This window comes from Thamnophis sirtalis, unplaced genomic scaffold, assembly GCF_051295495.1.
Source record: "Thamnophis sirtalis isolate CommonGarterSnake01/CBP01778 unplaced genomic scaffold, rThaSir2_p1.2 scaffold_1, whole genome shotgun sequence".
NCBI lineage: Eukaryota > Metazoa > Chordata > Lepidosauria > Squamata > Natricidae > Thamnophis > Thamnophis sirtalis.
The window spans coordinates 89,071,725-89,096,020 of NW_028261381.1; the positions used below are offsets into that span (position 1 = coordinate 89,071,725).

Genomic DNA, 24,296 nt, shown 5'->3' on the forward strand with positions numbered 1-24,296 from the left:
GTGCATCTTAAGTCCGGAGTGTCTTATACTCCAAAAAATACGGTATTTACTTTTTCATTCATTCAGTTTATATACTGTCCATCTTGCGGTTTGAGGTGACTCTGAGCAGCTTACAAAGTAATAAAACATTCAAATATAAATTATACATAAGTTATACATTTTTCATACACTTGTGTCTAACATTCTTGGCTATGCCATTTTTCTCTGTTTTATTTTTTAAAAAAGATTTACTAATAGTTTTGCTGCCATTAATTTTATTTCATGCAAATAAAACTGGAATAAACGATAGACATTGTAGTTAGTTTTGTATTAGTGCCACAAAACATTAGCATTGAGTTCACAATGCATGGTGTCACTTTTATGCCATTGAACAAGTTTAGCAGCATGGAGAGAGTAATCATTATATTACTTGGCTGCCATCCATTGAACAGAAAGTGGAGATCACAAGGTGGTTTTCCCTAGCTCCAGTGATGGCCTTTTTTGTTTCAAGCCCTCATCTTGGAGGCCATGGTGTGTTATCATATGGAACGTAGGCTTTTCTGTAATCTGCTTAGCTGCACTGCAGTTTGAATTTTCATTCTGTGTTTGAGTAATTTATAATTTTAATGAGACCATGGCTCTTGTGGGCTTTGAAATATATTAAAAGCTCTTTTGTGCATATGCTTTTGTTCTTGCTTAATAGGCTCAGTGTATTTAAACCTGATGAATTTTTATTCATGGATTTAGATGTCTGGGGATTAACTGAGGCTGGATATCACAGTATTCATCTATTTATGTTTGGAAACTGAATTGTTATTACTTATTCAAAAATATAGTAAAGTGGAGTCTACTAGTAAATTGTCACATAAATGCACCTGTTAATTGTCACATAAATGCATCTGCTTTGTGTGTATGTCTGCTGTTACTCTAAACATTCCATGTTTTATTGAATAAGTAAATTCCATTAAACCTGATTGTCTTTGGAGCTTCTTCTGAGAAAAAGTATATAAACCAAAAGACATTTGCTACAAGATGCTCTGTTAACATTCAGGGAAATTCAAGCAGACAGAGAAATAGCATTTGTGATGCTAATTCAGAGTCAGTATATGTTTCAATATTTCTTAGAATGACAGTTGGTCTTACCTGAACTGTTATTTTAAGATGTGTTTGCAGGATGGGCCAGAGATGGTATTATCACAGCCAATTGGCCTCGAGATTGGGTTGAAGCTGAAGCCACGCCTCTGGGCTCCTCTCCTCTGACTCCAGTTTCAATGCAGTATGCGCTCCCAAGATCCTGAAAACAAGTCACAAAGAAGACACCTCCACCCCCAATACTGTCTAACTTAGGGTGGGAACTGGCCCATCCTGCAAACACCTCTTAAAATAACAGTTCAGGTAAGACCAACTGTCATTTTCCAGAGTGGGTTTGCAGGATGGTCCAGAGATGGGACATACCCAAGTTTCGTCCCAAGGGTGGGCCCTAACTGATCTGACAGGACCTGTTGCAGGACCCTGCGGCCGAACGCTACGTCGGAAGATGTGAAGGCATCCAGCCTGTAGTGCCAGATGAAGGGCGACGGGGATGCCCACGTCGCTGTCCTGCAGATGTCTTCTATGGGGGCCTGGAAGGCCCAGGCCGCCGAGGTGGCCACGCTCCTAGTGGAGTGGGCCGTGATGCCGGCTGGAACCAGCAAGTTCTGCGCCTCATAGGCGAGGGCAATGGCCAGATGGATCCACCGGCTAATGGTGGACTGGGAGACCCTCTTCCCTAGCGAGGAGGGTTGGAATGACACAAACAGAGCCTCAGACCTACGAAACTCCTCTGTCTGCCTTAGGTAAATCAAAGGCCCTTTTTACATCTAAACAGTGCCAACTGTGCTCCCGCTCCCTGGTCAGGTCTGGGCAGAAGTCTGGAAGAACCACTTCCTGCGCCTGATGGAAGACCATGTTTACCTTTGGCAGGAAAGCCGTGTCCAGGTGTAGCACTACCCTGTTAATGTGAAACGTGCATAGATGCTCCCTGGAGGAGAGAGCCCCCAGTTCCGAGACTCACCTATCCGAGGTGATAGCCGCCAGGAACACAACCTTACAAGTGAGGAGCTTCCGGCTAACTGGAGTGGTTCAAAAGGCTCGGCCATAAGGGCCCGTAGCACCGTGGGAAGGTGCCACGTAGGAAACCTGTGGACGGAGGTGGGCTGCCCCCTTGAGGAACCTCTTAACTAAGGTCAAATGAGATAGCGGAGTGGGCCTCTCCCCAGGTAACACCATGGCCAGTGCCACCAACTGTCTCCTAACCGTGGCTAGGGACAGGCCCTTGTCCAGACCCTCCTGGAAGAAATCCAGGACTTGAGGGACCGTGGCCCTGGAGGGGGCACATGGACTGCCCGAAGCTCCAGCCAATTTATGTTGTGTTGAAGGTCGCTCTTTGACCACTGGCCCTGTGCCAGCTGGGAGCCTAGGGTCGTCCCCCAACCAAACAGGCTGGCGTCCGTTGTCAGTATGAGGCGCTCTTGTTCCCTGAATTCGCAGCCCTTGAGCAAAGCTGGGGACATCCACCACTTGAGAGATATCAGCACCTGGGGCGTCGCTGGTACCTTGAGCGTCGAGTTGATGGAATCGGCCCTCTGATAATGGCAGCAGCCTCCATTGGAGCGTCCTAGCATGTAGTCGCGCCCATGGGACCACTTTGATGCATGAGATGAACTTTCCCAGCAAGCTGGAAAGAAGGGCTACAGGAACACAACGATTCTTCTGGATCTTGTTAATTAACTTCAACAAGCTGGACCTGCAGTCCAGGGAAAGAAACACTTGACCCAACCGGGAATCAATCACCGCCCCCAGGTGTAGGATTCGGGTGGATGGGGAGAGAGTACTCTTCTCAAAATTAATTGAGAATCCTAAGCCCTGGAGGGTGTCAATGACCTGCTGAAGGTCTGACCTAATCTAAGCAGGAGACGCCCCCTGGACAAGGATGTCATCCAGGTAGTAGAAAAGCCTGATGGGAATCTCCCTCAGATGGGTGGCCGCTACCATCTTGGTAAAGGTCCTGGGGGCCGAAGCCAACCCAAACGGTAGAGCCCTGTACTGGTAGTGAAGCCCTAAGAAGGAGAAACGCAGAAAACACTTTTGCTCGGGGAGGATGGGGATGTGCAGGTTCACCTCCGTGAGATCAATGGATGCCACGTAGTCCCCCTCCCGGATCCCTGCCAGAATGGACTTAAGGGAAGCCATCTTAAAACGTCTATACAATAAGAATTGGTTTAGGAGCTTTAGGTCTAAAATGGTTCTCCATCCCCCCAATGATTTTGGCACTAGGAACAGGTTTGAATAAAACCCCTTGCCCACCTGGTCCTCAGGGACTCTCTCTATGGCTGCAATGTCAAGCAGGTGCTAGATGGCCTGCCGCATCTGTTGGCGCTTGTCAACGTTCTTGGCCGGGGAGAACACCTGGAAACAATTGGGGGGAAAGGAAAGGAATTCCAGATGGAGACCATAGGTCACCGTACTCAGGACCCAGGCATCCATGGATATCTCTGCCCAGGCATCTTTGAACAGAGCTAGGCGGCCGCCAATGGGTGGGGTCGCGGGTGACTTCCTTGCCCCGGGGGAAGGGGCGACCACCCCCTTTTCGAAAGGGCCATTTGCCCTGAGGCTGGAAGTGGGGTCTGTCCCTATTGAATCCCTTATCTACCCTGCCCCTCGGGTACCTGCTCTGGTGGGTGTCCTGTTCCTGTGGTCGCTGTGCTGACCTGCGATAATAGGGCGTGGACCTCTGTTCCGCCTTCTTGGTCGATGTTGGAAGTGCCTTCTTCTTGTTCTTATCCTCCACCAGGATGGGGTCAAGGGAAGCTCCAAAGAGGGAACCCACTATGTAGGCAGCTGTCGGTAGTTGCTACTTCGCCTTGTTGTCCGCCTGCCAGCCACGGAGCCACAGGAGGCATCGCGATGGATGATGCCATAGCCCTGGAAGCAAACTTCATGGCGTTTAAGGTAGCGTCAGCTGAGAACTGAGCAACCACCACTAACTTGTTGATGTCCTGGTGTAGGCGTACGTCCTCCGGTGGAATGCGCACCTGAATCTGCTCCATCCAAAGGATGGCCGTACAGTTTAAAAAAGAGGCAGAGGCCGCCACTTTAATTGCCCAAGCCGACGACTGGAAGGTCTTCCTGAGGATTATCTCCGCTTTCCTGTCCTCTGCCTTCAGGTTGTCTGCCACATTCTTGGGTACCAGCGAAGCTGGGGCAGTGAAAGCCACCACCGGCGGATCCACAGAAGGCATCTGCAATGCTTGGGAGAAATCAGGTTCGATGTTATAGAACTGTCTGTCATTGCTGCCTGGGGTGGGGAAAGCCCCGGGTGTCTCCCACTGTCTCTTAACTACTTCCAGGAAAAGGTCAGGAGCAGGAATCTCCTCCTTAACCTCTTTGGGCTCGGAATAGACCATGCCCTGGGGCTTCCTTGCTGGCTCACCTGCCTTGGCCCCCTTGTCCCCCCCACCTGAGCAGTGGCACGCGCCTTGCGTAGGAGGGACCGGAACAAGTTAGGAGGGAACAATCCCATGAAGGCTGGAGGTTCAGGCTTCAGTTGCTTCTCATCCTCAGAGAGATCTGGATCACACTGTGCCTTGTCCCCAGAACAGACCTTCACTTGCCAAGGACAGGGACCCAGGGGAGCAGACTGGCTGGGAAGGGCCCCATGGCTGGGCTGATGAAGAGCTGGGGACTGTGACCTCACCCTGAGAGGCAGAGCGAGGCCCCTGGCACTGCATGCTTGCAGCCACACCGATGCAATGGCTCTTTCAATGAGGTTCTGAAGACCCACAATTAGATCCTCCATATCCAAGGAGTCCCAGCTGGATGCCCCAGGCACCTGACTATGGCTGGGGGTAGGTGCCAGGGTTGGATGGATCTCTACCTCCCAGCTGAGTCTCTAGGGATAGAAATCCAGGCTGGTTATCTACCTGGTCAAAATCCTCAATGAAAAGGGGAGCGGAATGGGCAACCCCCCCCACTGCACTCCCTCAAGGAATCTGGTGACCTAGGGGGAGATTCCTGCCTGAAAGGGCCTCCTAGGGGTGACCTGGACCTGGAGGGGGAGGGACTGATCCTACCCTGCAGAGCCCTCAACCCCTCTGCCCTGGAAAAAATTCTCATCAAGGCCCTGTGCCTCCTAGCTTCATCTCTTTGGCTGGCACGGGAAGGGCGAGTGTCAGCCGAGGCTTTAAGCCTCCTGGAAGAGGCAGTGGGACGCTGCCTGGTGGAAGTCCCCTCCCCAGGAGACATGGGGGGAAGGGGATCTACCCGCCATCATGCAACTACTTATGACCACTCCTCATGCTTCCTGTGATTTGCTCCTCATCCCCACCTCTGCAGCTAGAATGGCAAGTTCCTCACTCCTTTCGTCATGCGCCCTGAATTTTAAAACACCACTGGGGCATGTTTCGGGGTTGCTGCAGCTTCTCAGGGAGTCTGCTGCTGCTGTGCTGCTTCCCAGCCGCCTCTGCCGCTCCTGGGGCTTCCTGCTGCTGCTGCGAGGCACAGTCTCCTTTTAGGCTTTTGGGCTGTCGGGCTAGAAACCAGAGCCCTTTAGCCTCCACCGGCGCCAATCTGCCCTCTCAGGGCTCCATGTGGTCACCGGCCAAAACAGCCACCGGGACAACGACCCAGCCACCAGAGCCTTCAAGCCCTGAGATTTAACCCTCGAGTAGCTGGAAAAACCGCAGCTAATAGCAGGGACTTACTGGGAAGTGAAGGAATGGTCTCCTTGTGAGAAGGAAGCAAGTTGAGTCAAGGATGGTCCAGAAATGTTGAATCAGATCAGGAGTCAAGAATTTACAACCTCTCTTTGGCCAGACTGGATTGAAACTGGAGTCGGAGGAGAGGAGCCCAGAGGCGTGGCTTCAGCTTCAACCCAGTCAACCCACCCAATTGGCTGTGATAATACCATCTCTGGACCATCCTGCAAACCCGTTCTGGAAAATTCCTGATTGCTTAGGTTTTGTATTGATTGAAGATACTTGCATATAGTCACAGCTTGATCAAAAAAATTCTGCAATATTAGATCTGATTTGATCCCAATTGGAAGATCATTCAGGATGTTCTTATGAGTATAGGAACTTTTTCTTAGAGCTCTGCTAAGCATTTTAAAGAGATATTTCAAACTAATGTGGGAGGGTAAATGAAACACACTCTTTAAAGGAACTTGGACCAGCTTAAATGCTTCTCTAGTTATCTGGACATACAAGCTACTATGCATTCTCTAACTTGCTCTTCTTCAAATTAAGGTGTTTGAGTTAGTTTCAGACGTGAGTGATTTCTGAATAATTTAGATTGTGGGAATTTAAATTATGAAAAGAGCTATTCAATAACACTGCCAGGAACCATATTTCTTTAAGTATTTTTTGGAACAATAGAATAAGAAAGGTAATTTCAGAATAAAAATGGTACCTCCATCCCTAGCTCTCTCCACAAATAGAAGTACAATATTTTTAGAATTACAGATTTCTGACTTTCTGCCTTTTCAGTTATTTTCATTTGGAAAATCATTGTGTTTTTTAGAGAATATTAATTACATTCTTAGTGATACAGTAGTACCGATATGGGTTCATTTACATTAAGAATTTTAGTAAGCAATGCAAGAAAAAACTGTTTAAGGCAACATACCATAACAAAAAACTCATTAGCAACTCATTAAAAATATAGTTTATTTTTGAGGAGGATATAATTTTGCTTCCCAAAAACATTCAGTAAATTCCTCAGGAGATTGTATATATGAGGTGGCACTGCAGGCTACTTCAGCTGACTGCAGTTCAGCAGTTCGGCTGTTCAAATCTCACCGGCTCAGGGTTGACTCAGCCTTCCATCCTTCCGAGGTGGGTAAAATGAGGACCTGGATTGTTGGCGATATGCTGACTCTGTAAATCGCTTAGAGAGGGCTGAAAGCCCCATGAAGCGGTATATAAGTCTAACTGCTATTGCTATTGCTATATGTTTCTTCAGCTTTTGAAGGCAATATGGGTTAATGTTTTGTCTTTGGGCATAAATGCGGCTTTCTCCCCCCTCCTTTTTTTGTATCTCCAAGTTAATGTTGACTCAAGGCAACTGCCTAGAACAGGGGTCCCTAACCCCTAGGCTGTGGCCCATTTCTGAGCTGTGAGCAGTTTGGAATTGGGCTGCAGAAGTGGTGGGAAAAAGTGCATGCATGCATCCCCACTTGCACCATATGCTCCATTTGCATGAACAGTGGGCGCATGTGACCGCTACTCACACAATTGGAACTGTGTATGCGCTTGCTGGCCACTCAAATGAAACCATTCCCTCTCCTACCACTGCCAGTCCACAAAGCCAGAAATGTTGGGAACTCTGGCCTAGAAAAGTCCCTGAAGTGTTCATGGCAACATTTTTGGAAATGGTTTGCCATTGCTTCCTTTCTAAGACTGAGAGAGAGTGACTGGCCCAAAGTTACCCACCTGACTTAGTGCCTAAGGCAGGATTAGAATTCACAGTCTCCCAGTTTCTAGCCTTAATCACCACACCAAATTGATCTTCTAAATTCAGCCTATTAGGTCTTTTAATAAACATTCAATTTTCATAACTATATATGGAACAGTCTATTCTCTGTCTGATGTTTTTCTCTGCATATTTTTTGTTTTATAAATTCAGAATTCAGATTTTACATCCCCTACAAATGTGTTAGATGTTTTCAAAAATATAATTCCTATGAATATTAAAATGGAATAATAGATATAGCTATCTGTGTCATTGGTTTCAGTTGAAATTTATTTTTAAAAATGGACTTTATGTGAAATATGGAGTTATCCTAAGGAGAACAACCTACCTAAATTATTCATAATAAATAACATGCTTGGTAAATCTTGATGTTCATAGAAAACCTGAGTAAAACATTATTAATAGGTTAAATTCATATTGATTGTATAAATATATATTAAATAGATGCATACATTGTGTTCCTTTACCTGCATGAATGGCCCTATCATGTCAGAATAAGATTCTTGTATTGTTTATTTGTTGAACTGTAACAGGCTTTTGGATGCATAAATAATTTTCTGCATGGATTTCTTTTTGGGGACACACAGTTGACATGCCCTGTCAGTTGTAATCCAAGATTACAGCAAACAAGATGTTAATTTCCACACGCAATCTATGTATATTTCACTTAGAAAATGCTATTGTTTTAGGAACTAACAATAAAAAGGAATAATGGTTGTGCTATCCTCAGAGGAGCTGTCAATGAAAGATGTAATGGGGATTTAGGAATCTGGAAATGGCCAACTAATTTATGTGAATCCATTTTACTTCAAGTAAAAGGCAAAGCTCTATTCCGTCTGCACTGCATATTGCACAGCACAAGCTGTCTATAGAAAACCAGGTGGCTGCATATGGATAGTCCCTTGATATCATTCACTTGCTGTGTAATCTTATTATGCAAAGTTCTAATCTTCACCTAGAATGAATGCCTCTGGGTCAGAATATAGTCATATCAGGGTTTTTAAGGTCATGTTTTGTGATCCTTAGCTTATTCTTCTAAGTAGGACTGGGAATTAAAGGGTATTCCCCAGACACTAGCCGAAATAGACAGCAGAACCTGCTGCCTTTTTGGAAGACAGGACCAACATGAGGTCCCTGGTAGGATTAAACTAGATTTGTAGCTGTAGGATTTTTAACAGCTGTATTATTGGACAGGGAATAGGGGCCACCAGCACAGCGAAATTGGATCACGATTGAAATTCTCAGGGAGTCTGCTGGCTGCTAAAATAGCAGCTGCATGTGGATTTGACTTCTTTCAGGTGAAGCGACTTCCAGTCATTTGGAAAGGATGGGATGAAAAGGAACCTTGGTGATAATTTTGATGTCTGCAAGATTTAGTACCAGTGTAATGAGATTATCACTAACACCTTCACTGCAAAAAAAGCCACCTGGCGTTATAACTGGCAGCAACTCTGAACTAATCCTTTCCCATCTCTTGGATGTAATTCATGGAGTTCACAGTGATTTCTCTTCTAGCTGTGATTAATTTTATAAACCGGGGGTGGTGGTGTTTGTGAATCAGGTAATGAAGATACACTTATATGTTATATTGCTCCAGAATTACAATGTAGCTAAAATATGTGTTGTACAACAAAACCTTTTGTTGAGAATAGCTTTTCTGAAGTATTTTTTTTTAATCTATGTGATAAAGACAGGATAGTGAGATAGAACATAACAGCAATAATTTTTAATTAGGAAAGATTTCAGTTATGGGGGAAAGGATCTTTGCATGTACAAATTGCCATTTTGTACAACTGTTCTCAGGGATGAGAGAATAGTTATGTGGTATGGTGAATATAGTGGACGTGTCATTTGAATGGTATTAGAACACAAATTAAACTTGCGAGTTAGTGAACTCATATCTGAATAGTCCAGACACATTTTTGGATTTTTTTTTAACGCCAGTTAATATTTGTGAAAGGCACCTAATAAATGTATTAGGCTATCTGTGAATAGATGGTTTACTGTTCAGTTAATAAATTAATACAGTTTTATAATAAGAGTGTGTAAATAGTTTTTTACAAGAAAATGTTAACGTTGGCTTGCTAATTTAAATCCACAAGTACTGTAGTTAAAATAGTTTACCTTAATTCAGTTTGTTTAGATTCCCACATCTATTTCAATTCTTAGGGTATTCCATTGAAAGAGTGCAGACTATGTAGCACAACACTTCTTTTTGCAAAGCTGACTTGATTTTCTGAATTAGTGTGCATTAGTGTGAACATTTAATGCTACACAATCTTTTCTTGAATGGTAAAAAAAATTGTTACATTGTTAAATTAATTTATACTACTTAAGAGTTCTAACTACAACAGATAACTGCACATCAAAAAGCTGATATGAGTGTTAATTCTAGAAGATTTCTGAGCTTTTTGAAGTAAATTTGAAAAGTGAACTAAAAAGTTTCCGTCTGATTATTCAAGCTTCTGATGCTTGTGCAGAACTAGTTTTACTGACATTATGGTCCCTTGCATAGAATTTTCTTCACAACAGTACAGAACTGTTTTTTCACTAATTTCTCCCAGGACTTTAAAAATAATTCCCAATCTAGCGTACAATCCTTGTAATTTCTCATGCATGTACTAACAAGCTCGCATTGTATTTCAGTCATGTACAAACACTACTTTCCTGTGATTTTCCATCTTATTCTACAACAGATATAATAAATTCATTGCTCTTTTCATTCTTCTATTTGGAGATTTCTGAAATTTTGAGAGATTAATAACATAAGAAACACAAACACACACACTACATAATTAAGCTGTGGAATTTATTTCTAATAGTAGTAATATTGATGGGTTCACCTGATCTGCAGACCACATACCCATACCCAGGTTTTTAAGGACTGAACAAAATGCTGCAGGATTGATGCATCATAAATCTTACATCGTATGATGCTCCAGAAAGCAGACACTACATTAGAGAAGGCATGGTTTCTTGTCCAGTTCTTACTCTTTTTCTGCAGTTTGTATAATGTTGGTTTCCCAGAAAAGTAATAGCTAAGTATGTGTGCATGTGTTTTTCAAAGTAGAAAATAAGAAACTGGCTATACAAGAAAATGAGATTTTTTAAAAAATACAGGTAATCCTTGACTTACAGCAGTTCATTTAGTAACTATTCAAAGTTACAACAGCACTGAAAACAATGACCTAGGTCACCTGGTTTCTTTTTACTGATAACGCTTCCAAACATAATTGCTTTCCCCAATGAACTCCCTGCATGGCATGACCAAAATAAGTGAGATGCAGTTTTATGATTTTTTTTCATTCAGAAACATGCCTAGTGTTATGTGCTCCAGTACTTGTTGATCGCCTTTGCTGTCCAAGGAATACATAAAGCCTTCTCCAGAATCAAAGCTCAGAGTCAATTTTCTTTCTATCTTGCTTTTTTTTAAATCCAATTTTCAATTGGGGGGAACGCAATAGAGTGGATTAACCTACATTTGGTCCTTGCTTTTCCATATTTGGCTTATGTTCATCATTGCTGTGTGACCCAGTGCAATCCAATGTTTTATTTCTGGGATGCCATCACCACTTTGAGTGATCTGTGACTCCAGGAAAGTGAATTTTTTCATGCATTCTATTGCTGTACCATCAGCTTCTATTTTGATGTTTCCATTCCATTGCAGTGGTCATGAGGTTGGTCTTTTTGATTTTCAGAAAGAGACCAAAATTCTCACTTTCTTCTTTGATTTTATTAATCAGATGCTCTAGGCCTTCTTTGGTTTCTGAGAAGAAAGTTGTATCATTAGTATATCAAAGATTGTTGTTGTTTCTTCCTCTAATCTTTACCCTGATTTTTTATTCTTTGAGATATAGCTTCCTCGTGATGTTTTGGCATACAGTTTGAATAAGAAAGAGGAGAGAATGCAACCTTATCACACTTCTATCTTAAACCAATTGGGGTCTCCATATGGTGTTCACACAGTGGCTTCCTGATTTGTGTACAGTGTTTCACCAACTTGATAAGATGTGCTGGTACCCCCCCCCCCCCACACTCCCCGGTCTTGTAGAGCTCTCCATAGCTTTTGACCAATACAATTGAAAGCTTCCTTGTAGTTGATGAAAGACATGTAAATGATTTTTAAAAAATATTTCCAAGATTGGTGCACATTTGCAACACAATTGTAGGTACCACAACCTCTTTGGAAGCCATCTTGGTCATCTGGCAATTCCCTTTTGATGGTTGGTGCTAGACGTTGTTTTATAATTTTAAGCAGAATCTTGTTGATGTGAGAGATGAGATCAATTGTATGGTAATTGGAGCAATCTTTAGAGTCACCCTTTTTTGGTAATGGAATGAACACAGAGAGTTTTCAATCCTGTGGCCATGTGTTGGTTTCCCAAATTTTCTGGCACAGGTCTCTAATGACTTTGGATGATACAGGTCTCAGTAATGTTGCAGGGTGTCAGCACCTGGAGTCTTGTTGTTAACCTTTTTCTCTGGCTTCCTGTATGGTACTGGAGACTAAAACATATGAAGAACGGTTACAGGAACTGGGTATGTTTAGTTTAAGAGAAAGAAGGATTAGGGGAGACAGAATAGCAGTGTTCCAATATCTCAGGGGGTTGCCACAAAGAAGAGGGAGTCAAACTATTCTCCAAGGCACCTGAGGGTAGAACAAGAAGCAATGGGTGGAAACTAATCAAGGAGAGAAGCAACTTAGAACTGAGGAGAAATTTCCTGACAGAACAATTAATCAGTGGAACAGCTTGCCTCCAGAAGTTGTGAATGCCCCAACACTGTATGTCTTTAAGAAGATGTTGGATAGCCATCTGTCTGAAATGGTATAGGGTTTCATGCCTAGGCAGGGGGTTGGACTAGAAGACCCCCAAGGTCCCTTCCAACTCTGCTATTGTATTATTGTATTATTGTATTGTATGTGTTGTTCTGCAATTCCAATAATGGTCAATTGAATTTCTTGCAACAGTTGATCAGAAGTCTTCTCAGCAGTGTCCAGTAATTGAAACCAATTTTTCACCTCAATTATAAATGTAGTAGGAATTTTGGTGACATCAGACTTTGGAGGCACTGCCGTTTTGATGGTGCAGTTTGTTTTTAATCTTTACTACCAACAATTCATGATCTGAACCGCCCTCACACTTGGATATGTTTTAACAACAAGCACTGAATTGGTCCATCAAATGTTGTGATCCTGAGCTACCGCTCAGTCAGTGAGTGGTGCTCTGTTCGGCTGCTGGTGGGCACCACGTGGCAAGAGGGGCCGGGTGGCTGCTCTCTTGCAAGCAGGGCAGGACTTTGCAGGCGAGGGGATGGATGAATAGGAGGCGGGTGAGTGCCAAGAACACTGGGGAGAGATAGAATGAGAGGCAGCTCCCAATCAGCTCAACTGATTCGAGGGTCGCAATTAAGGGGCCCAGCTGCCATTAGCTGACTGGGGAAAGGAAGGGCCTCCTGTGCTGGCCACGTCCACCCCTTTACTAAGGCTCATTTTTCAGGGGAGGGCATATATTTAGGTCCACCCCAAAATAAGGTTTGGCCTTATTTTCAGGACATGTCATATTTTCGGGGAAACACGGTATCTTGTGATATACCTCCAGCATAACTTCCAACCTTAACAGAACACACAAGCGAAGGGATATCCATATGGAGGGGAAATAAATAAGTAAATAAATAAAATTAAAGGAAGACTTTATTATTATATCTGCCAATAGTTAACTTTATAGTATTTCATTCCAATTGTCCTGTGATAATAATTGATCTCCTGACAAATTTTCTTTGCTTAAATTAAACATAAATTAAACAATCATTCCACACACATTTACATGTACCCCTGGTTTGATGTGATTAATGAATAAACTAGAAATGTAATACCATACCATACTATGATAAAAACATATTCTAGTCATTTGATGGAATCATACTTTAATATGAGAAAAGACCACCTGTAAGTCAAAACAAAAACAGTTGAATTTAAAACTAAATGTACTAAATTAATTTATAAGGAACGTCCACATAGTCACAGAGATACTCAAATGGGCATAAAACAAGAATTAAAAATCATAGCAAAAAAAAAAAAGAACCAACATGAGAAAACACTGTATGGTGACATCTCATTCTAAAATACATTTCAGTGTAGTTAAAATATTATTTGATTATTGAAGACTGAAATGACTTTGTTGGCCCTGGTTTATATCTGGTGTTAGATTCTCTTTGTTCTTATGGATTTTCATGCGTAAGGCAGGACTAGAACTCACAGTTTCTAGCTTGGTGCTTTAAACTCTAGACCATTGCATTTTGATTGAATATACAGTAATTTATAATAGAAATACCTTAAGCGTTGCTGGTAATATAAATGTGATATACACATCTCTGTAAAAATGAATAATTAGTGTGCTTTTCTTTAAACTAGGACCAACAGCACACCTATTATACTGTTATGTTGCAAGATGTAATTGGAAAGACTTTCCGACTTCTGGGGTATACCATTCAGTATGGGTGCATAGCCCATTGTGTTTTTGAATATCTTGGAGGAATTGTGATGGTAAGTTAAAAGAAGCTAATTTTGATTCAAACAAGTATATGTTAGTTTTCAATTTGTTACTTTTGAGTCTACTAACATTAACATCTTTGTATCAATAATCTCAGCAGATGGCAGCATCTTTCTGATATGGCCTCAGCTCAGAAACTAAAACAGAATAGTGAGATGAGAAACTTAGCTTAGTATGAAGACTAAACTATGTAGGGAGTTGAAAAAATATCCCAAAAGAACCAATAGAAGGGTCCCTGCTACTCTCTGAGCTTGATTGTTTTCTTGCAGATGTTTCATTAGCAGAATTAGGTAACATTATCAGTGCTAGTAGGGAGTGGGGTTTGCTCTCATTTTATGTTCTAGCACAGGCCTGTCAAACTGGTGGACCACCGGCCAGATACGGCCCACGGAGGCCATGCCCACCCTGGCTCCGCGAAGGAAACAAACATCACTTTACGTCATGATACGGCCTGTGACGCGATTGAGTTTGACACCCCTGTTCTAGCAGCTTGCCCTGTCACTGTTGGTGGGAGTGGTCTTGATGGTTCTTTGGGCTGTTTACTGTTAGCTTGTTTGGCAGTACCCTGATATCTCTATCTCACTTGCGGGATGTAAGGGGTGAGAAGAAGAAGTAAAGGGTCAATTTCTAGCATGGATTCGTGTTAAAGTAATATGTTAGGTTACATAACGGTTTTCTTGTATAGTTGTCAAAGCTCATTGCAGATTTGTAAACTCTAGAAATATCTCTAGTAAAAGCCCAAGAACTTTGGAATCAAAATCCATAAATACTAATATCTAAATGGTATAATTGAAAATACAGTTCTATAAGCTTTTGCATTACAGTGGTACCTTGGTACTTGTTAATTGGTTCTGAGAGGCACAAATACCAGAAACGACTACCAAGAACATTTTCCCAATAAGGAATAATGTATTGGTCATGAGGCAGCTGACACTTCTAGTTTGCACATTGAGTACTAAACAAATGAGTACCAAGAAAAAATGTTTTGCGTCAAAATGCATTAAGTACCAAATTTGATGAGTTTAAAAGCAGTCAAGGTACCACTGTATATTGTTAGTAACATTAGTTTAAATTAATGACATTGTTTTCCATGAACTCTTAGCTGCTAACAAGTATACTTTGGAGTCTTTGAAATAATTTGGAAAACTTAACTTACTTTCTTTGTTTGCTTCTTTAGTGTACAGGACCTTCAATGGAGCCTACAATTCAAAATTCTGATATTGTTTTTTCAGAGAATGTTAGCAGCCACTTTTATCGTATTCAGAAGTATGTTCTAATTTTTTATAGTTTACCTGAATAAGTATTTATATGCTTTTTGTTAAGGAACTTGTGGCTTCCTTTATCATTTTCCATATTATTATTATTCATACGCTTTCACATCTTCATTCTACAAAAATTAAAAGAGTAACATTTATGGATGGTGGAAGCTTTCTTCCTTATATTTTCATAGTGCTTATTTAAAGGTCATCTTGTCTTTCTTTGTAATGGATAGCTAGAGATTATCATCAGGATGCAAAGTCAGAATGCAGTTATCTCCAGAAATGTAAATACCATTTCTTTGTTATCCAAATACTATTTTATTAGTAGTTTATGGAGTACCGAATGTGTGCATAATGCTAAACACTATGATAAAAATCTGGATTGCATGCATTAAGCCAAGCAATTACAATCAGATACTTATTGCTGTTGGACAACAATTCAAACATACTGTAGCTTGTGGTGAACCACAAGACTTAAAAGTAACTATTAAAAGGAAATAGTTGTGTTTCCAGGTATAAGCCTATGCCCTAGAAGTCACCTTAGGTTTGTTTGCATTTTAAGTAAAAGTTACTTCTTGCCAAAGTCTCCATATGCTTATGGAATTATTACTGCCTATCAAAAAAGGAAGGATATTTTATCTAGTACAGGGTCACCAACCCCCAGGCCATGACCCACTACTGGGCCATGGCCTATTCGGAATTGGGCTGCATGAGTGGCTAGCCAGAGCTGCTAGTTGATCTGTGGGCGGGCACGAGCCAGCCTCTTCTTCCCCCACTAGCTAGGCTGCAAAGCGGCAAAGGTTGCGGGCTCCTGATCTAGTCTTTTAGTTGGCAGATAAAAACAACTATCTTCCCATCTCTCCTCTACTGCAGCCCTGGAATTCTCTTGCTCAGTAGACTAAAAGCAAAATAATCTGAAGTACCTGGAGGATGTGGGCTACATTAGAATAACCACATATCTGACTTAGGTGAATTTTAAATTATGTTTTTCACTTAACAAATTGCTAGATGCTGACTTTTCCTTATGGCCTTTCCGTAGAGGTGATATTGTCATTGCAAAAAACCCAGCTGACCCCAAAACAAATATTTGTAAAAGAGTAATGGGCCTGGAAGGAGAAAAAGTCTGTACAAGCAATCCCTCAGATTTTATAAAGACCCACAGTTATGTAAGTATTAATTTTGCTTTTAAATCTTTCATGTATTGTAGTGGCATTTTTGTTTAATTAAATTTCATATACCATAAAGCAGGGGTGTCAAACTCGATTTCATTGAGGGTTGCATCAAGGTTGTGTTTGAGCTCAGGGAGGGATGAATGGGCATAGCTGGGGTGGGTATGGCCAGCTCAAAGTCCTGCAGCCCTCTGCCAGTGAAAATGGAGTCCTCACGAGCTCCATTTTCGCTGAGAGAATCACCGTGGGCTGGTCCTTTGCTGTTTCTAGGATGCTCGTGGGCCAGATCTAAGCACCCTTCAAACTCAAGCCTTGAGTTTGACACCCCTGCCATAAAGTAATTTCCTGCATTTTTCTCACTAAAGTTATTAGCCTTTTGCAAAGCTTCTTTTGAACTTCTCAGAAAAGAACTGAAATACAATAGAGACTGTAGTGGAAAAAAAACAGGAACAGGAACAATCTCGCACCAGCACTGTTTTGCACTAGTTACAATCTTAATGACAATGTGAAACATCTTAATATATTAAGAGTTCAATCTTTATGTCCTGGTTTCTTAATATGACAGATGTTTAACTTTTACATTTTCCAGTCTCTTGAGTTATATATAACGTTCACCTCTTTCAGTTATGATCATCTAATTACTCATTAGCTTTGAACTTTTTAGAAAAGTAAATGGGCATGAAATAAGCTGATCATTGGATGGGAATTGGAAACACTGTAGCCATCCAAAATCAATCAAGTAGTTGGCAGATTTACCATATTTTTCGGAGTATAAGACGCACCGGAGTATAAGATGCACCTTAATTTTGGGGGAGGAAATCAGGAAAAAAATCTTTCTGCCTCTTTCCCAGCAACATCCATTATTATTCATCTGGCTAACATCTTTGCTGCCTCAGTTGGAGCCTGATTCCTGAAGCAGCCCGGGGAACTGATGAAAGCCTTTTCAACGAAAGCGGTTTTGGGCTGTAGCCCCACAATCCCCTCCCCGATTCCAAAAAGGGTGCGTGCAGAGGCCAAAAAAGTACATAGTGTTTCAGGTGGCAGGCGATTGCAGCCCTCACTGCCACTTGAGAATGCTTTCCTTCCCAGTTCCCCAGTGCACATTGCAGAGCCACAGGCAAGGGTGCAGGAGCCGGGCGCAGACACAGGGTAGGCAGATCAGAGGCAGCCAGCCACTGGCCACCTGGAGTGCGCAGGCAGCAAATGAAACCCATGTCCTTGCTGCCGCTGCCTCCTGCCTACATGCCTTGAGGAGGCAGAGCAGCAGCAGCAGCAGCAAGATGTTTCCCTGCATAGAACAGCCAAGATAGAGAAGTGGTGGAGCTACCAGACTCGAGTAAGATGTTTGGGCACAATTTGGGGGTTGCAGATGGGGCAGGGGATGGGACGGGGTGGGGCGTGCATCTTACTCGAGTCTGGCAACTCCACCGCTTCTCTCTCTCGACCGCTCTGTGCAGGGAAACATCATGCACAGTAAAGAAAAACTTCTCAGGAAACCGTGGTCACTGGCAGCAACACTTAGGGGTGTGGGCAGTGTACTCAAAGAAGTGGCTGCCTGGGACTCTCCCAGCCCCACATTGATGGCTGAGTTCCGCTGTGCCTCATTCCCGGCAGGCAGGACCAGCACCCAGGCCGCGCGCTGCTGAACTCACTTTGGGCCTGCAGTGCCTGAATGGGTGCGCCAAGTTAGCGAGTCCTCCCAGGTGACCGTAGCGTTCAGGAAGGAGAATCGGGCTTGGGGCTCGCTAGTCGGAGTAGGGCCCATGCCGGCATTGCTGCTTTCTCCGGGGACCAGAGCAGAAGAAGGGCCTGAAAGATGCATGTGGCAAGGTCTTTGGGAGAAGTCCCTGGTCTCCAGGCCATCTTTCCGCACTTTGGGTCATCCCGTAAAACCAAGCTGGGATACTTTGGCTGCTCCTGCTTGATCTCTGCACACAGACTCCCTTAAAGTGGAAAGAAGGTAGATAAGGGCGCACAGCTCTTTCGTCCTCCGCAGACTCGTATTCTCTTTTCAGCTGGCCAGATCCGTTTCAGGCTACAGATCTGGCCAGCTGAAAAAAGAATGCAAGTCCACAGTAGGAGGAGGCTTGACAGGTGTCAGAGGGGCAGCGAGCGCTTGGCGGCTCCTGAGGGGGCGAAGGCCTCCCAGCTTGCAATGTCTTCGCCCTGAGGGCATCGTTGGCAACCGCTTCCTGCAGTTCAGGAGATCTGTGCTTTCCTCGCTGCTGCTGCTGCTCGGCCTCCTCAATGCACGAGGCAGGAGGCAGTGGAGGCCACGACACGGGTTTCCTTTGCTGCCTGCGCACTACGGGTGGCTAGCAGCCAAGCTGGCAAGCCAGCAATCAGCCAGCTGCCTCTGATCTGCCTGTCCTGTGTTTGCGCCCAGCTCCTGTACCCTTGCCCAACCGCACTGCCCTTTCACTTTTATTCCTGCCTCCCTCGGCTGACGGTTCTGGCCAGGAGAAAGCAGAAGGAAAGTCTGTAGAGGAGGAGGAGGTGGGTGCATGGCTCTGCGATGTGCACAGGGAACTGGGAAGGAAAGCATTTTCAGGTGGCAGCGCATGCTGGAACCACCTGCCACCTGAAAAATGATGCATTTTTTTGGCCTCTGCACATATCCTTTTTGGATTCGGGGACAGGATCATGACGCTACAGCCCAAAAGCGCTTTAATTGAAAAGGCTTTGAATGCAATTCCCCGGGCCGCTTCAGGAATCAGGCTCCATGTAAAAGTGAGGATCCCTGTCACATGGAACCACCCTAAAATGTGAAGCGTGGAGTGGATGGGTGGAGCTACATTCGGAGTATAAGACACACCCAGATTTTCACCCTCTTTTTTGGGGAAAAAGTCATACTCCAAAAAATACGGTAGTTGTAGTCATTCTTTCATATATCAGAAACTATACAAAAAATTAAAGATTCATCTGCTGGTTGCTATAATTAATTATTGGACGGTTTCCAAATATAGTTTCCGGGTAGTGACATGTAAAACTTGGCACTTTGTTGACAATGGCTAGATTTAATACATAGAACCTTGTGTAAAACATTATTTGAGTGGACAGGGTTGAAGGAAAAATGTAGAATACATGAGTAGCATGTTGTTCATTTTATAAATATTATACTTAAATACAATACAATGAAATTGGTTGTAAATAAATATAAAGGAACATTTTACTGATGATCAGTTACTGTACACTCTTAACACAAATCTGTTCTTTTAAATCTCGTTTTAACCTCTTCCTTCCAATCATGGGTTTATTTTTTCTTTAATACCCTGTTTTCCCCAAAATAAGACCTCCCTGGATAATAAGCCCAATCGGGCTTTTGAGCTCATGCGCTAAAGTAAGCCATCCTGAAAATAAGCCGAAAATATTGCAACACAGCAACATCCATAAGGTGACCACGTGTGCCGCCTCCAGCAGCTCAAAAATAAGACCTCCCTGAAAATAAGGCCAAGTGCTTATTTCAGGAGTCAAAAGAAAAGAAGACCCTGTCTTATTTTTGGAGAAACATGGTAGAGTGGTCCCATCTTTTTTAATAGATTCACCTATTTAACATTCATTTGATGAAGTTCATTCCCAAGTCTTAAAATGTTTCTTGTTCTATATATAACTTTTCTATAAAATATGACTATTTGGTTTTTAATATATAATGTAACTTATATAAGTTTAAACTAGGTTTTAAAAACATTTGCAGACATAGGATTGAAAAGTATTTAGTTGATGTTAAAACATACATCAAAAGTTCAAATAGCTAATATGATGTACTCTAAATTAAACTATATGTACATATTATACTCTGAATAGCAGGGTTCAGACATTAAATAAATTTTGGAATACTTTTGTTGTTTTACATTCCTTTGTTGTGCACTAATCCCAATCTTTAGAACAGCATAAATAAAATACATACATATTTTATATATGCATGTGATTGAATAATATGTACATTGTATTTTGTTTATATTTATTCAATTCCGTTGCTATTCTCCATGGTATCGATGGGAGAGTCCAGGATGGGTTATTCTAGTCTGCTAGCTCGACTGAATTGAAATTCTGAAGACCCGCCTCCTTGGTAACAGTCCCCCAGTTTTTCAATTCAGTCTCAGCTCACAGGACTGGTTTTCATTCTGGAGGAGAGGTGCACTATCATCCTGTGGCTATCTCTAAAGCTAAGAATCTGAAAATTGCATTATGGTTGAGAAGGAGCGTTGGCTTACCTGAACGGTCTTTTCTGTGCACTGCGGGAGAGTCCAAGCATGGGTTAAATTCTGCCCAGGACTGAATTGGAAATTCTTTAGCCACGCCTTTGGTTCCATACTGGATTCAGTTTTTTCAATGAAGGCATGGCCCTGTGAAGCTGTGCAACATGGGTGACATCGTTCACATCCAGAAAATGTCTCAACCATGGTGTCGTTTTGCACGTACAGAAGGCGTTTCAAGATGGTGTTTCGAGCTGGTGAGAGACCCCAGGGTGGGGTTGGACTCTCCCACAGTGCGCAGAGGAGACCGTTCAAGTAAGCCAACATTACTTCTCCTGTGTGCTGCTTGGAGAGTCCAAGCATGGGACATACCAAAGCTAAATGTCACTAAGGTGGGAATCAAGGGTCTCTCCGCTAGAATGAATACCCTGAAGAACTCGTCTCTCAAACGATACTCCCGCTGAGGCGGACTTGTCCAGTTTATATTTTTTTACAAAAGGAGAAGGCGATGCCCCAGTACCGCTCTGCAGATCTCTTCTCCAGGTGGCCGTGGTTGCAGCGCTCCTGGTGGAGTGTGATGTGATGTGTCTTGGGTGATACAAGCGCGCAACCAGTGTCCAATGGTTGAAGGACTGACCTTACGGCCCATAGATGCCGGCTGAAAGGAGATGAAGAACGACTCATAATGCCTGAACAAGGCAGTCCTTTTAATGTATCTCCACAGAGCTCTCCGAATGTCAAGCGTGTGCCAGTGTCAGTCCCTGGGATGGTTGGGCTTCATACAGAAGTCCGGTAGGATGACCTCCTGGGCCCTGTGGAACCAGGAGTTGATTTTAGGGATAAAGGAAGGGTCCAAACAGAGAATGACCCTGTCAGGTGGATGATGCATAAGTCCTTCCTGACTGATAGCGCCACCAACTCCGAAATTCTCCTGGCAGAGGTGATGGCTGAGAAAGGTGGTTTTAAGAGTCAGATGTCTGATGCTGGAAGATCATAGTGGCTCAAATGGAGCACAGTTGAGAGCCCGCAAAACTACTGCCGGCTCCCAAGTCAGATACCGATGGATGACGGGGTTGCAGATTTACGGCTCCTTTTAGGAAGCTGCAGACCCTGGGGTACCGCCCAAGAGGTAAGTGGTTGTCAGGGGCCAAAATCATGGATAACACTGTCACCTGGTGCTGAAGAGCATTGGGAGACAACCCCTGATCAAGACCCTCTTGTAAGAAGTCCAATGCCTACAGAATTGAAGCCGTGACAGGTTCGATGTGGTTCTTGGAGTACCACCTGGAAAAGGCTGACCAGGTGGAGTCGTAGATTCTGAAGGTGGAAACAATGCCTACAGAATTGAAGCCGTGACAGGTTCGATGTGGTTCTTGGAGTACCACCTGGAAAAGGCTGACCAGGTGGAGTCGTAGATTCTGAAGGTGGAAACAATGCCTACAGAATTGAAGCCGTGACAGGTTCGATGTGGTTCTTGGAGTACCACCTGGAAAAGGCTGACCAGGTGGAGTCGTAGATTCTGAAGGTGGAAACACATCTGGAGGCTTGAATGGTGTGGATGAGAGCCTCTCCCTCTTTAGGAGGTCCCTTTCAAGTGCCAGACAGCCATCTGGAGCCACTGAGACTCTGGGTGGTGGAAAGCCTCCTGACTGAGAGAGACTTCATTTTGGGGAATGCGCCAGGGCTGGGCAATGGAGAGGCTGACGAGATCGGTGAACCAGGCCAAAAAGGAGCCACTAGGATCTTCCAGATCATGCTGGGAATGAGAGGCAGTGGTGAAAAGGCGTACAGGAGGCCAGCGACAATGGAGGGTATTGACTCCCTGCACCTGAAGAGAGTGGAATTTGGAAAAAAACCTGGGAAGGTGCGTGTTCTCCAGGCTAGCAAATAGGTCAACTGCTGGGCGGCTGAATCTCTGGGACAGTTGGTAAAAGAGGTCCGGGTGCAGGCGCCACTTTGAATGATCGATGGTGTACCTATACATTGCTCACCCCGGAAATGTGTTCCACTCGAAGGGAACCAATGTGTTTCTCCATCCACCTTCCCAGAGTCTCCACCTTTGCCATCAGGGTGCTCCCTTGGCAGTTGATATGCACCTTTGTCGATATATTGTCCATAAGGATCATTACGTGCCGCCCTGTATTTCCTTCCTGAAGTGGAGAACAACAAGACATGCAGCTTTCAGTTCCAGCCAGTTGATACTGTGTGTTAAGTCCTCGGCGGACCACCTGCCTTGCGCTATTTGGTTGTGCAGGTGGGCGTCCCAGCGAAATAGGTTGGCATCAGCCGTGATGGTCAGGTGATCAGGCTCCCTGAAGAAGCTGCCCTTCAAGATAGCGGGTGATTGCTACCATCGTAGGGATTGTATAGAGGAACTGATGAAAGGAGTGGCTCCTCAGAACTCTTCTCCGGATCAAGGAGAGATCAAGGCTCACCTACAAATTTGTTCCATACTGAATCCTCTTCCGAAGAGATTGTAAAATAGCAATCGTCAGAGTTCTGCGGAGGGGGAGACAGCTTGTCTAAACTCTGATTTGGCACTTTCAAACAGACACTGAATTTGCCCATTTCCTCTCATAACTAACTTAGTAAGTTGCTTATTATTGATTCATTAGAAATTAAGAATCTTCTCAAGTCAGGATTTTATTACACTGGGGGAATCTCATTCTGCCTTGGACAAAAGAAGCTCCATATAAATCTAAAAATTAAAAAGCTTTAATTTTTGGAAAACAGCAAAAGAGGGACTATAATGTGGATTTTGGAAAGTTAAGGTAGACTTGAAATGAATATTTCCTACGAGGTATTTAAAAATTTATAAATAGATGTATAAAGACCTGACTTTGAAATTAATATAAGTAATCCTGTGAGAAATTTGTGTTGATGGAAAATAAACAGATGGTTACAAGGGACTTTGAAAGTTGACTAGAGGGAATCAGGGAGAATTAAGTGTAATTAAATGAGAAGCAATCCAGTAATACAATGGAGCAATATTATTTGACTATAGAAGAAATTAAGGCTATTTAGGAACAATGCACTCAGACATTACTTGTTTGATACTATAATAGAAGATATAAAAGAACAACAAATTCTATTAAATAAAAAAGTCTGATTTGAGTGTGGATCTAAACTTTTAAAAAAGCCATATTACAAAAGTGACACAAAAAAGAGGACATAATGGATTTACAATGTCTTAATAATTAAAGGGGATATACACATAAGATAATGATTTGGAAAGTTTTTTAAATCTTGAATTTACAAAAAGGATGGGTTAAACTACTGAAAATGATCCTAAAAGGAGACAAAGAGAAAATGATATCAACATATAAAATTTTATTTGACAGGATTAAATATCAAGCTTTTTAAAATTAAGCAGGACTATAAAGTGAAATTTGATGGGTATTAAAATATGTACGTTGTGGTTTCTGATAGCTATTAATAAGATTGCTTTTGGACCAGGACCGAATGACAAGACCTTAAAGATCTGTTTATAAGTGGGAAGAGATTTATTTTATTTCTTAAAGTAAGTGATTGGATTATAAAATGGATTTCTTTGAAGGTTAAAATATGTATCTTACTATTTCTGGTAGCTCTCAATAAACTTTTGTTGATTAGTATTAAAAGATGCTTTTTTAC

General features: G+C 42.9%; 1 protein-coding gene across 2 annotated transcripts in view; it reads left to right on the forward strand.

Annotated features, from left to right (window-relative positions):
• Window positions 1-24,296, forward strand: part of IMMP1L (inner mitochondrial membrane peptidase subunit 1) — a 36,492-nt gene that overhangs the window by 8,090 nt on the left and 4,106 nt on the right. Inside the window, exons 1-4 of one of the 2 annotated variants that reach the window (XM_087718730.1) lie at window positions 8,974-9,049; window positions 13,901-14,032; window positions 15,217-15,305; window positions 16,338-16,464. In XM_087718730.1, the coding sequence (XP_087574856.1) occupies window positions 13,928-14,032; window positions 15,217-15,305; window positions 16,338-16,464 (321 nt within the window). In that variant the 5' untranslated portion in view covers window positions 8,974-9,049; window positions 13,901-13,927. Of the gene's footprint in view, window positions 1-8,973; window positions 9,050-13,900; window positions 14,033-15,216; window positions 15,306-16,337; window positions 16,465-24,296 lie in introns of those variants that run through there. The other variant, XM_087718724.1, reaches the window with a different exon arrangement.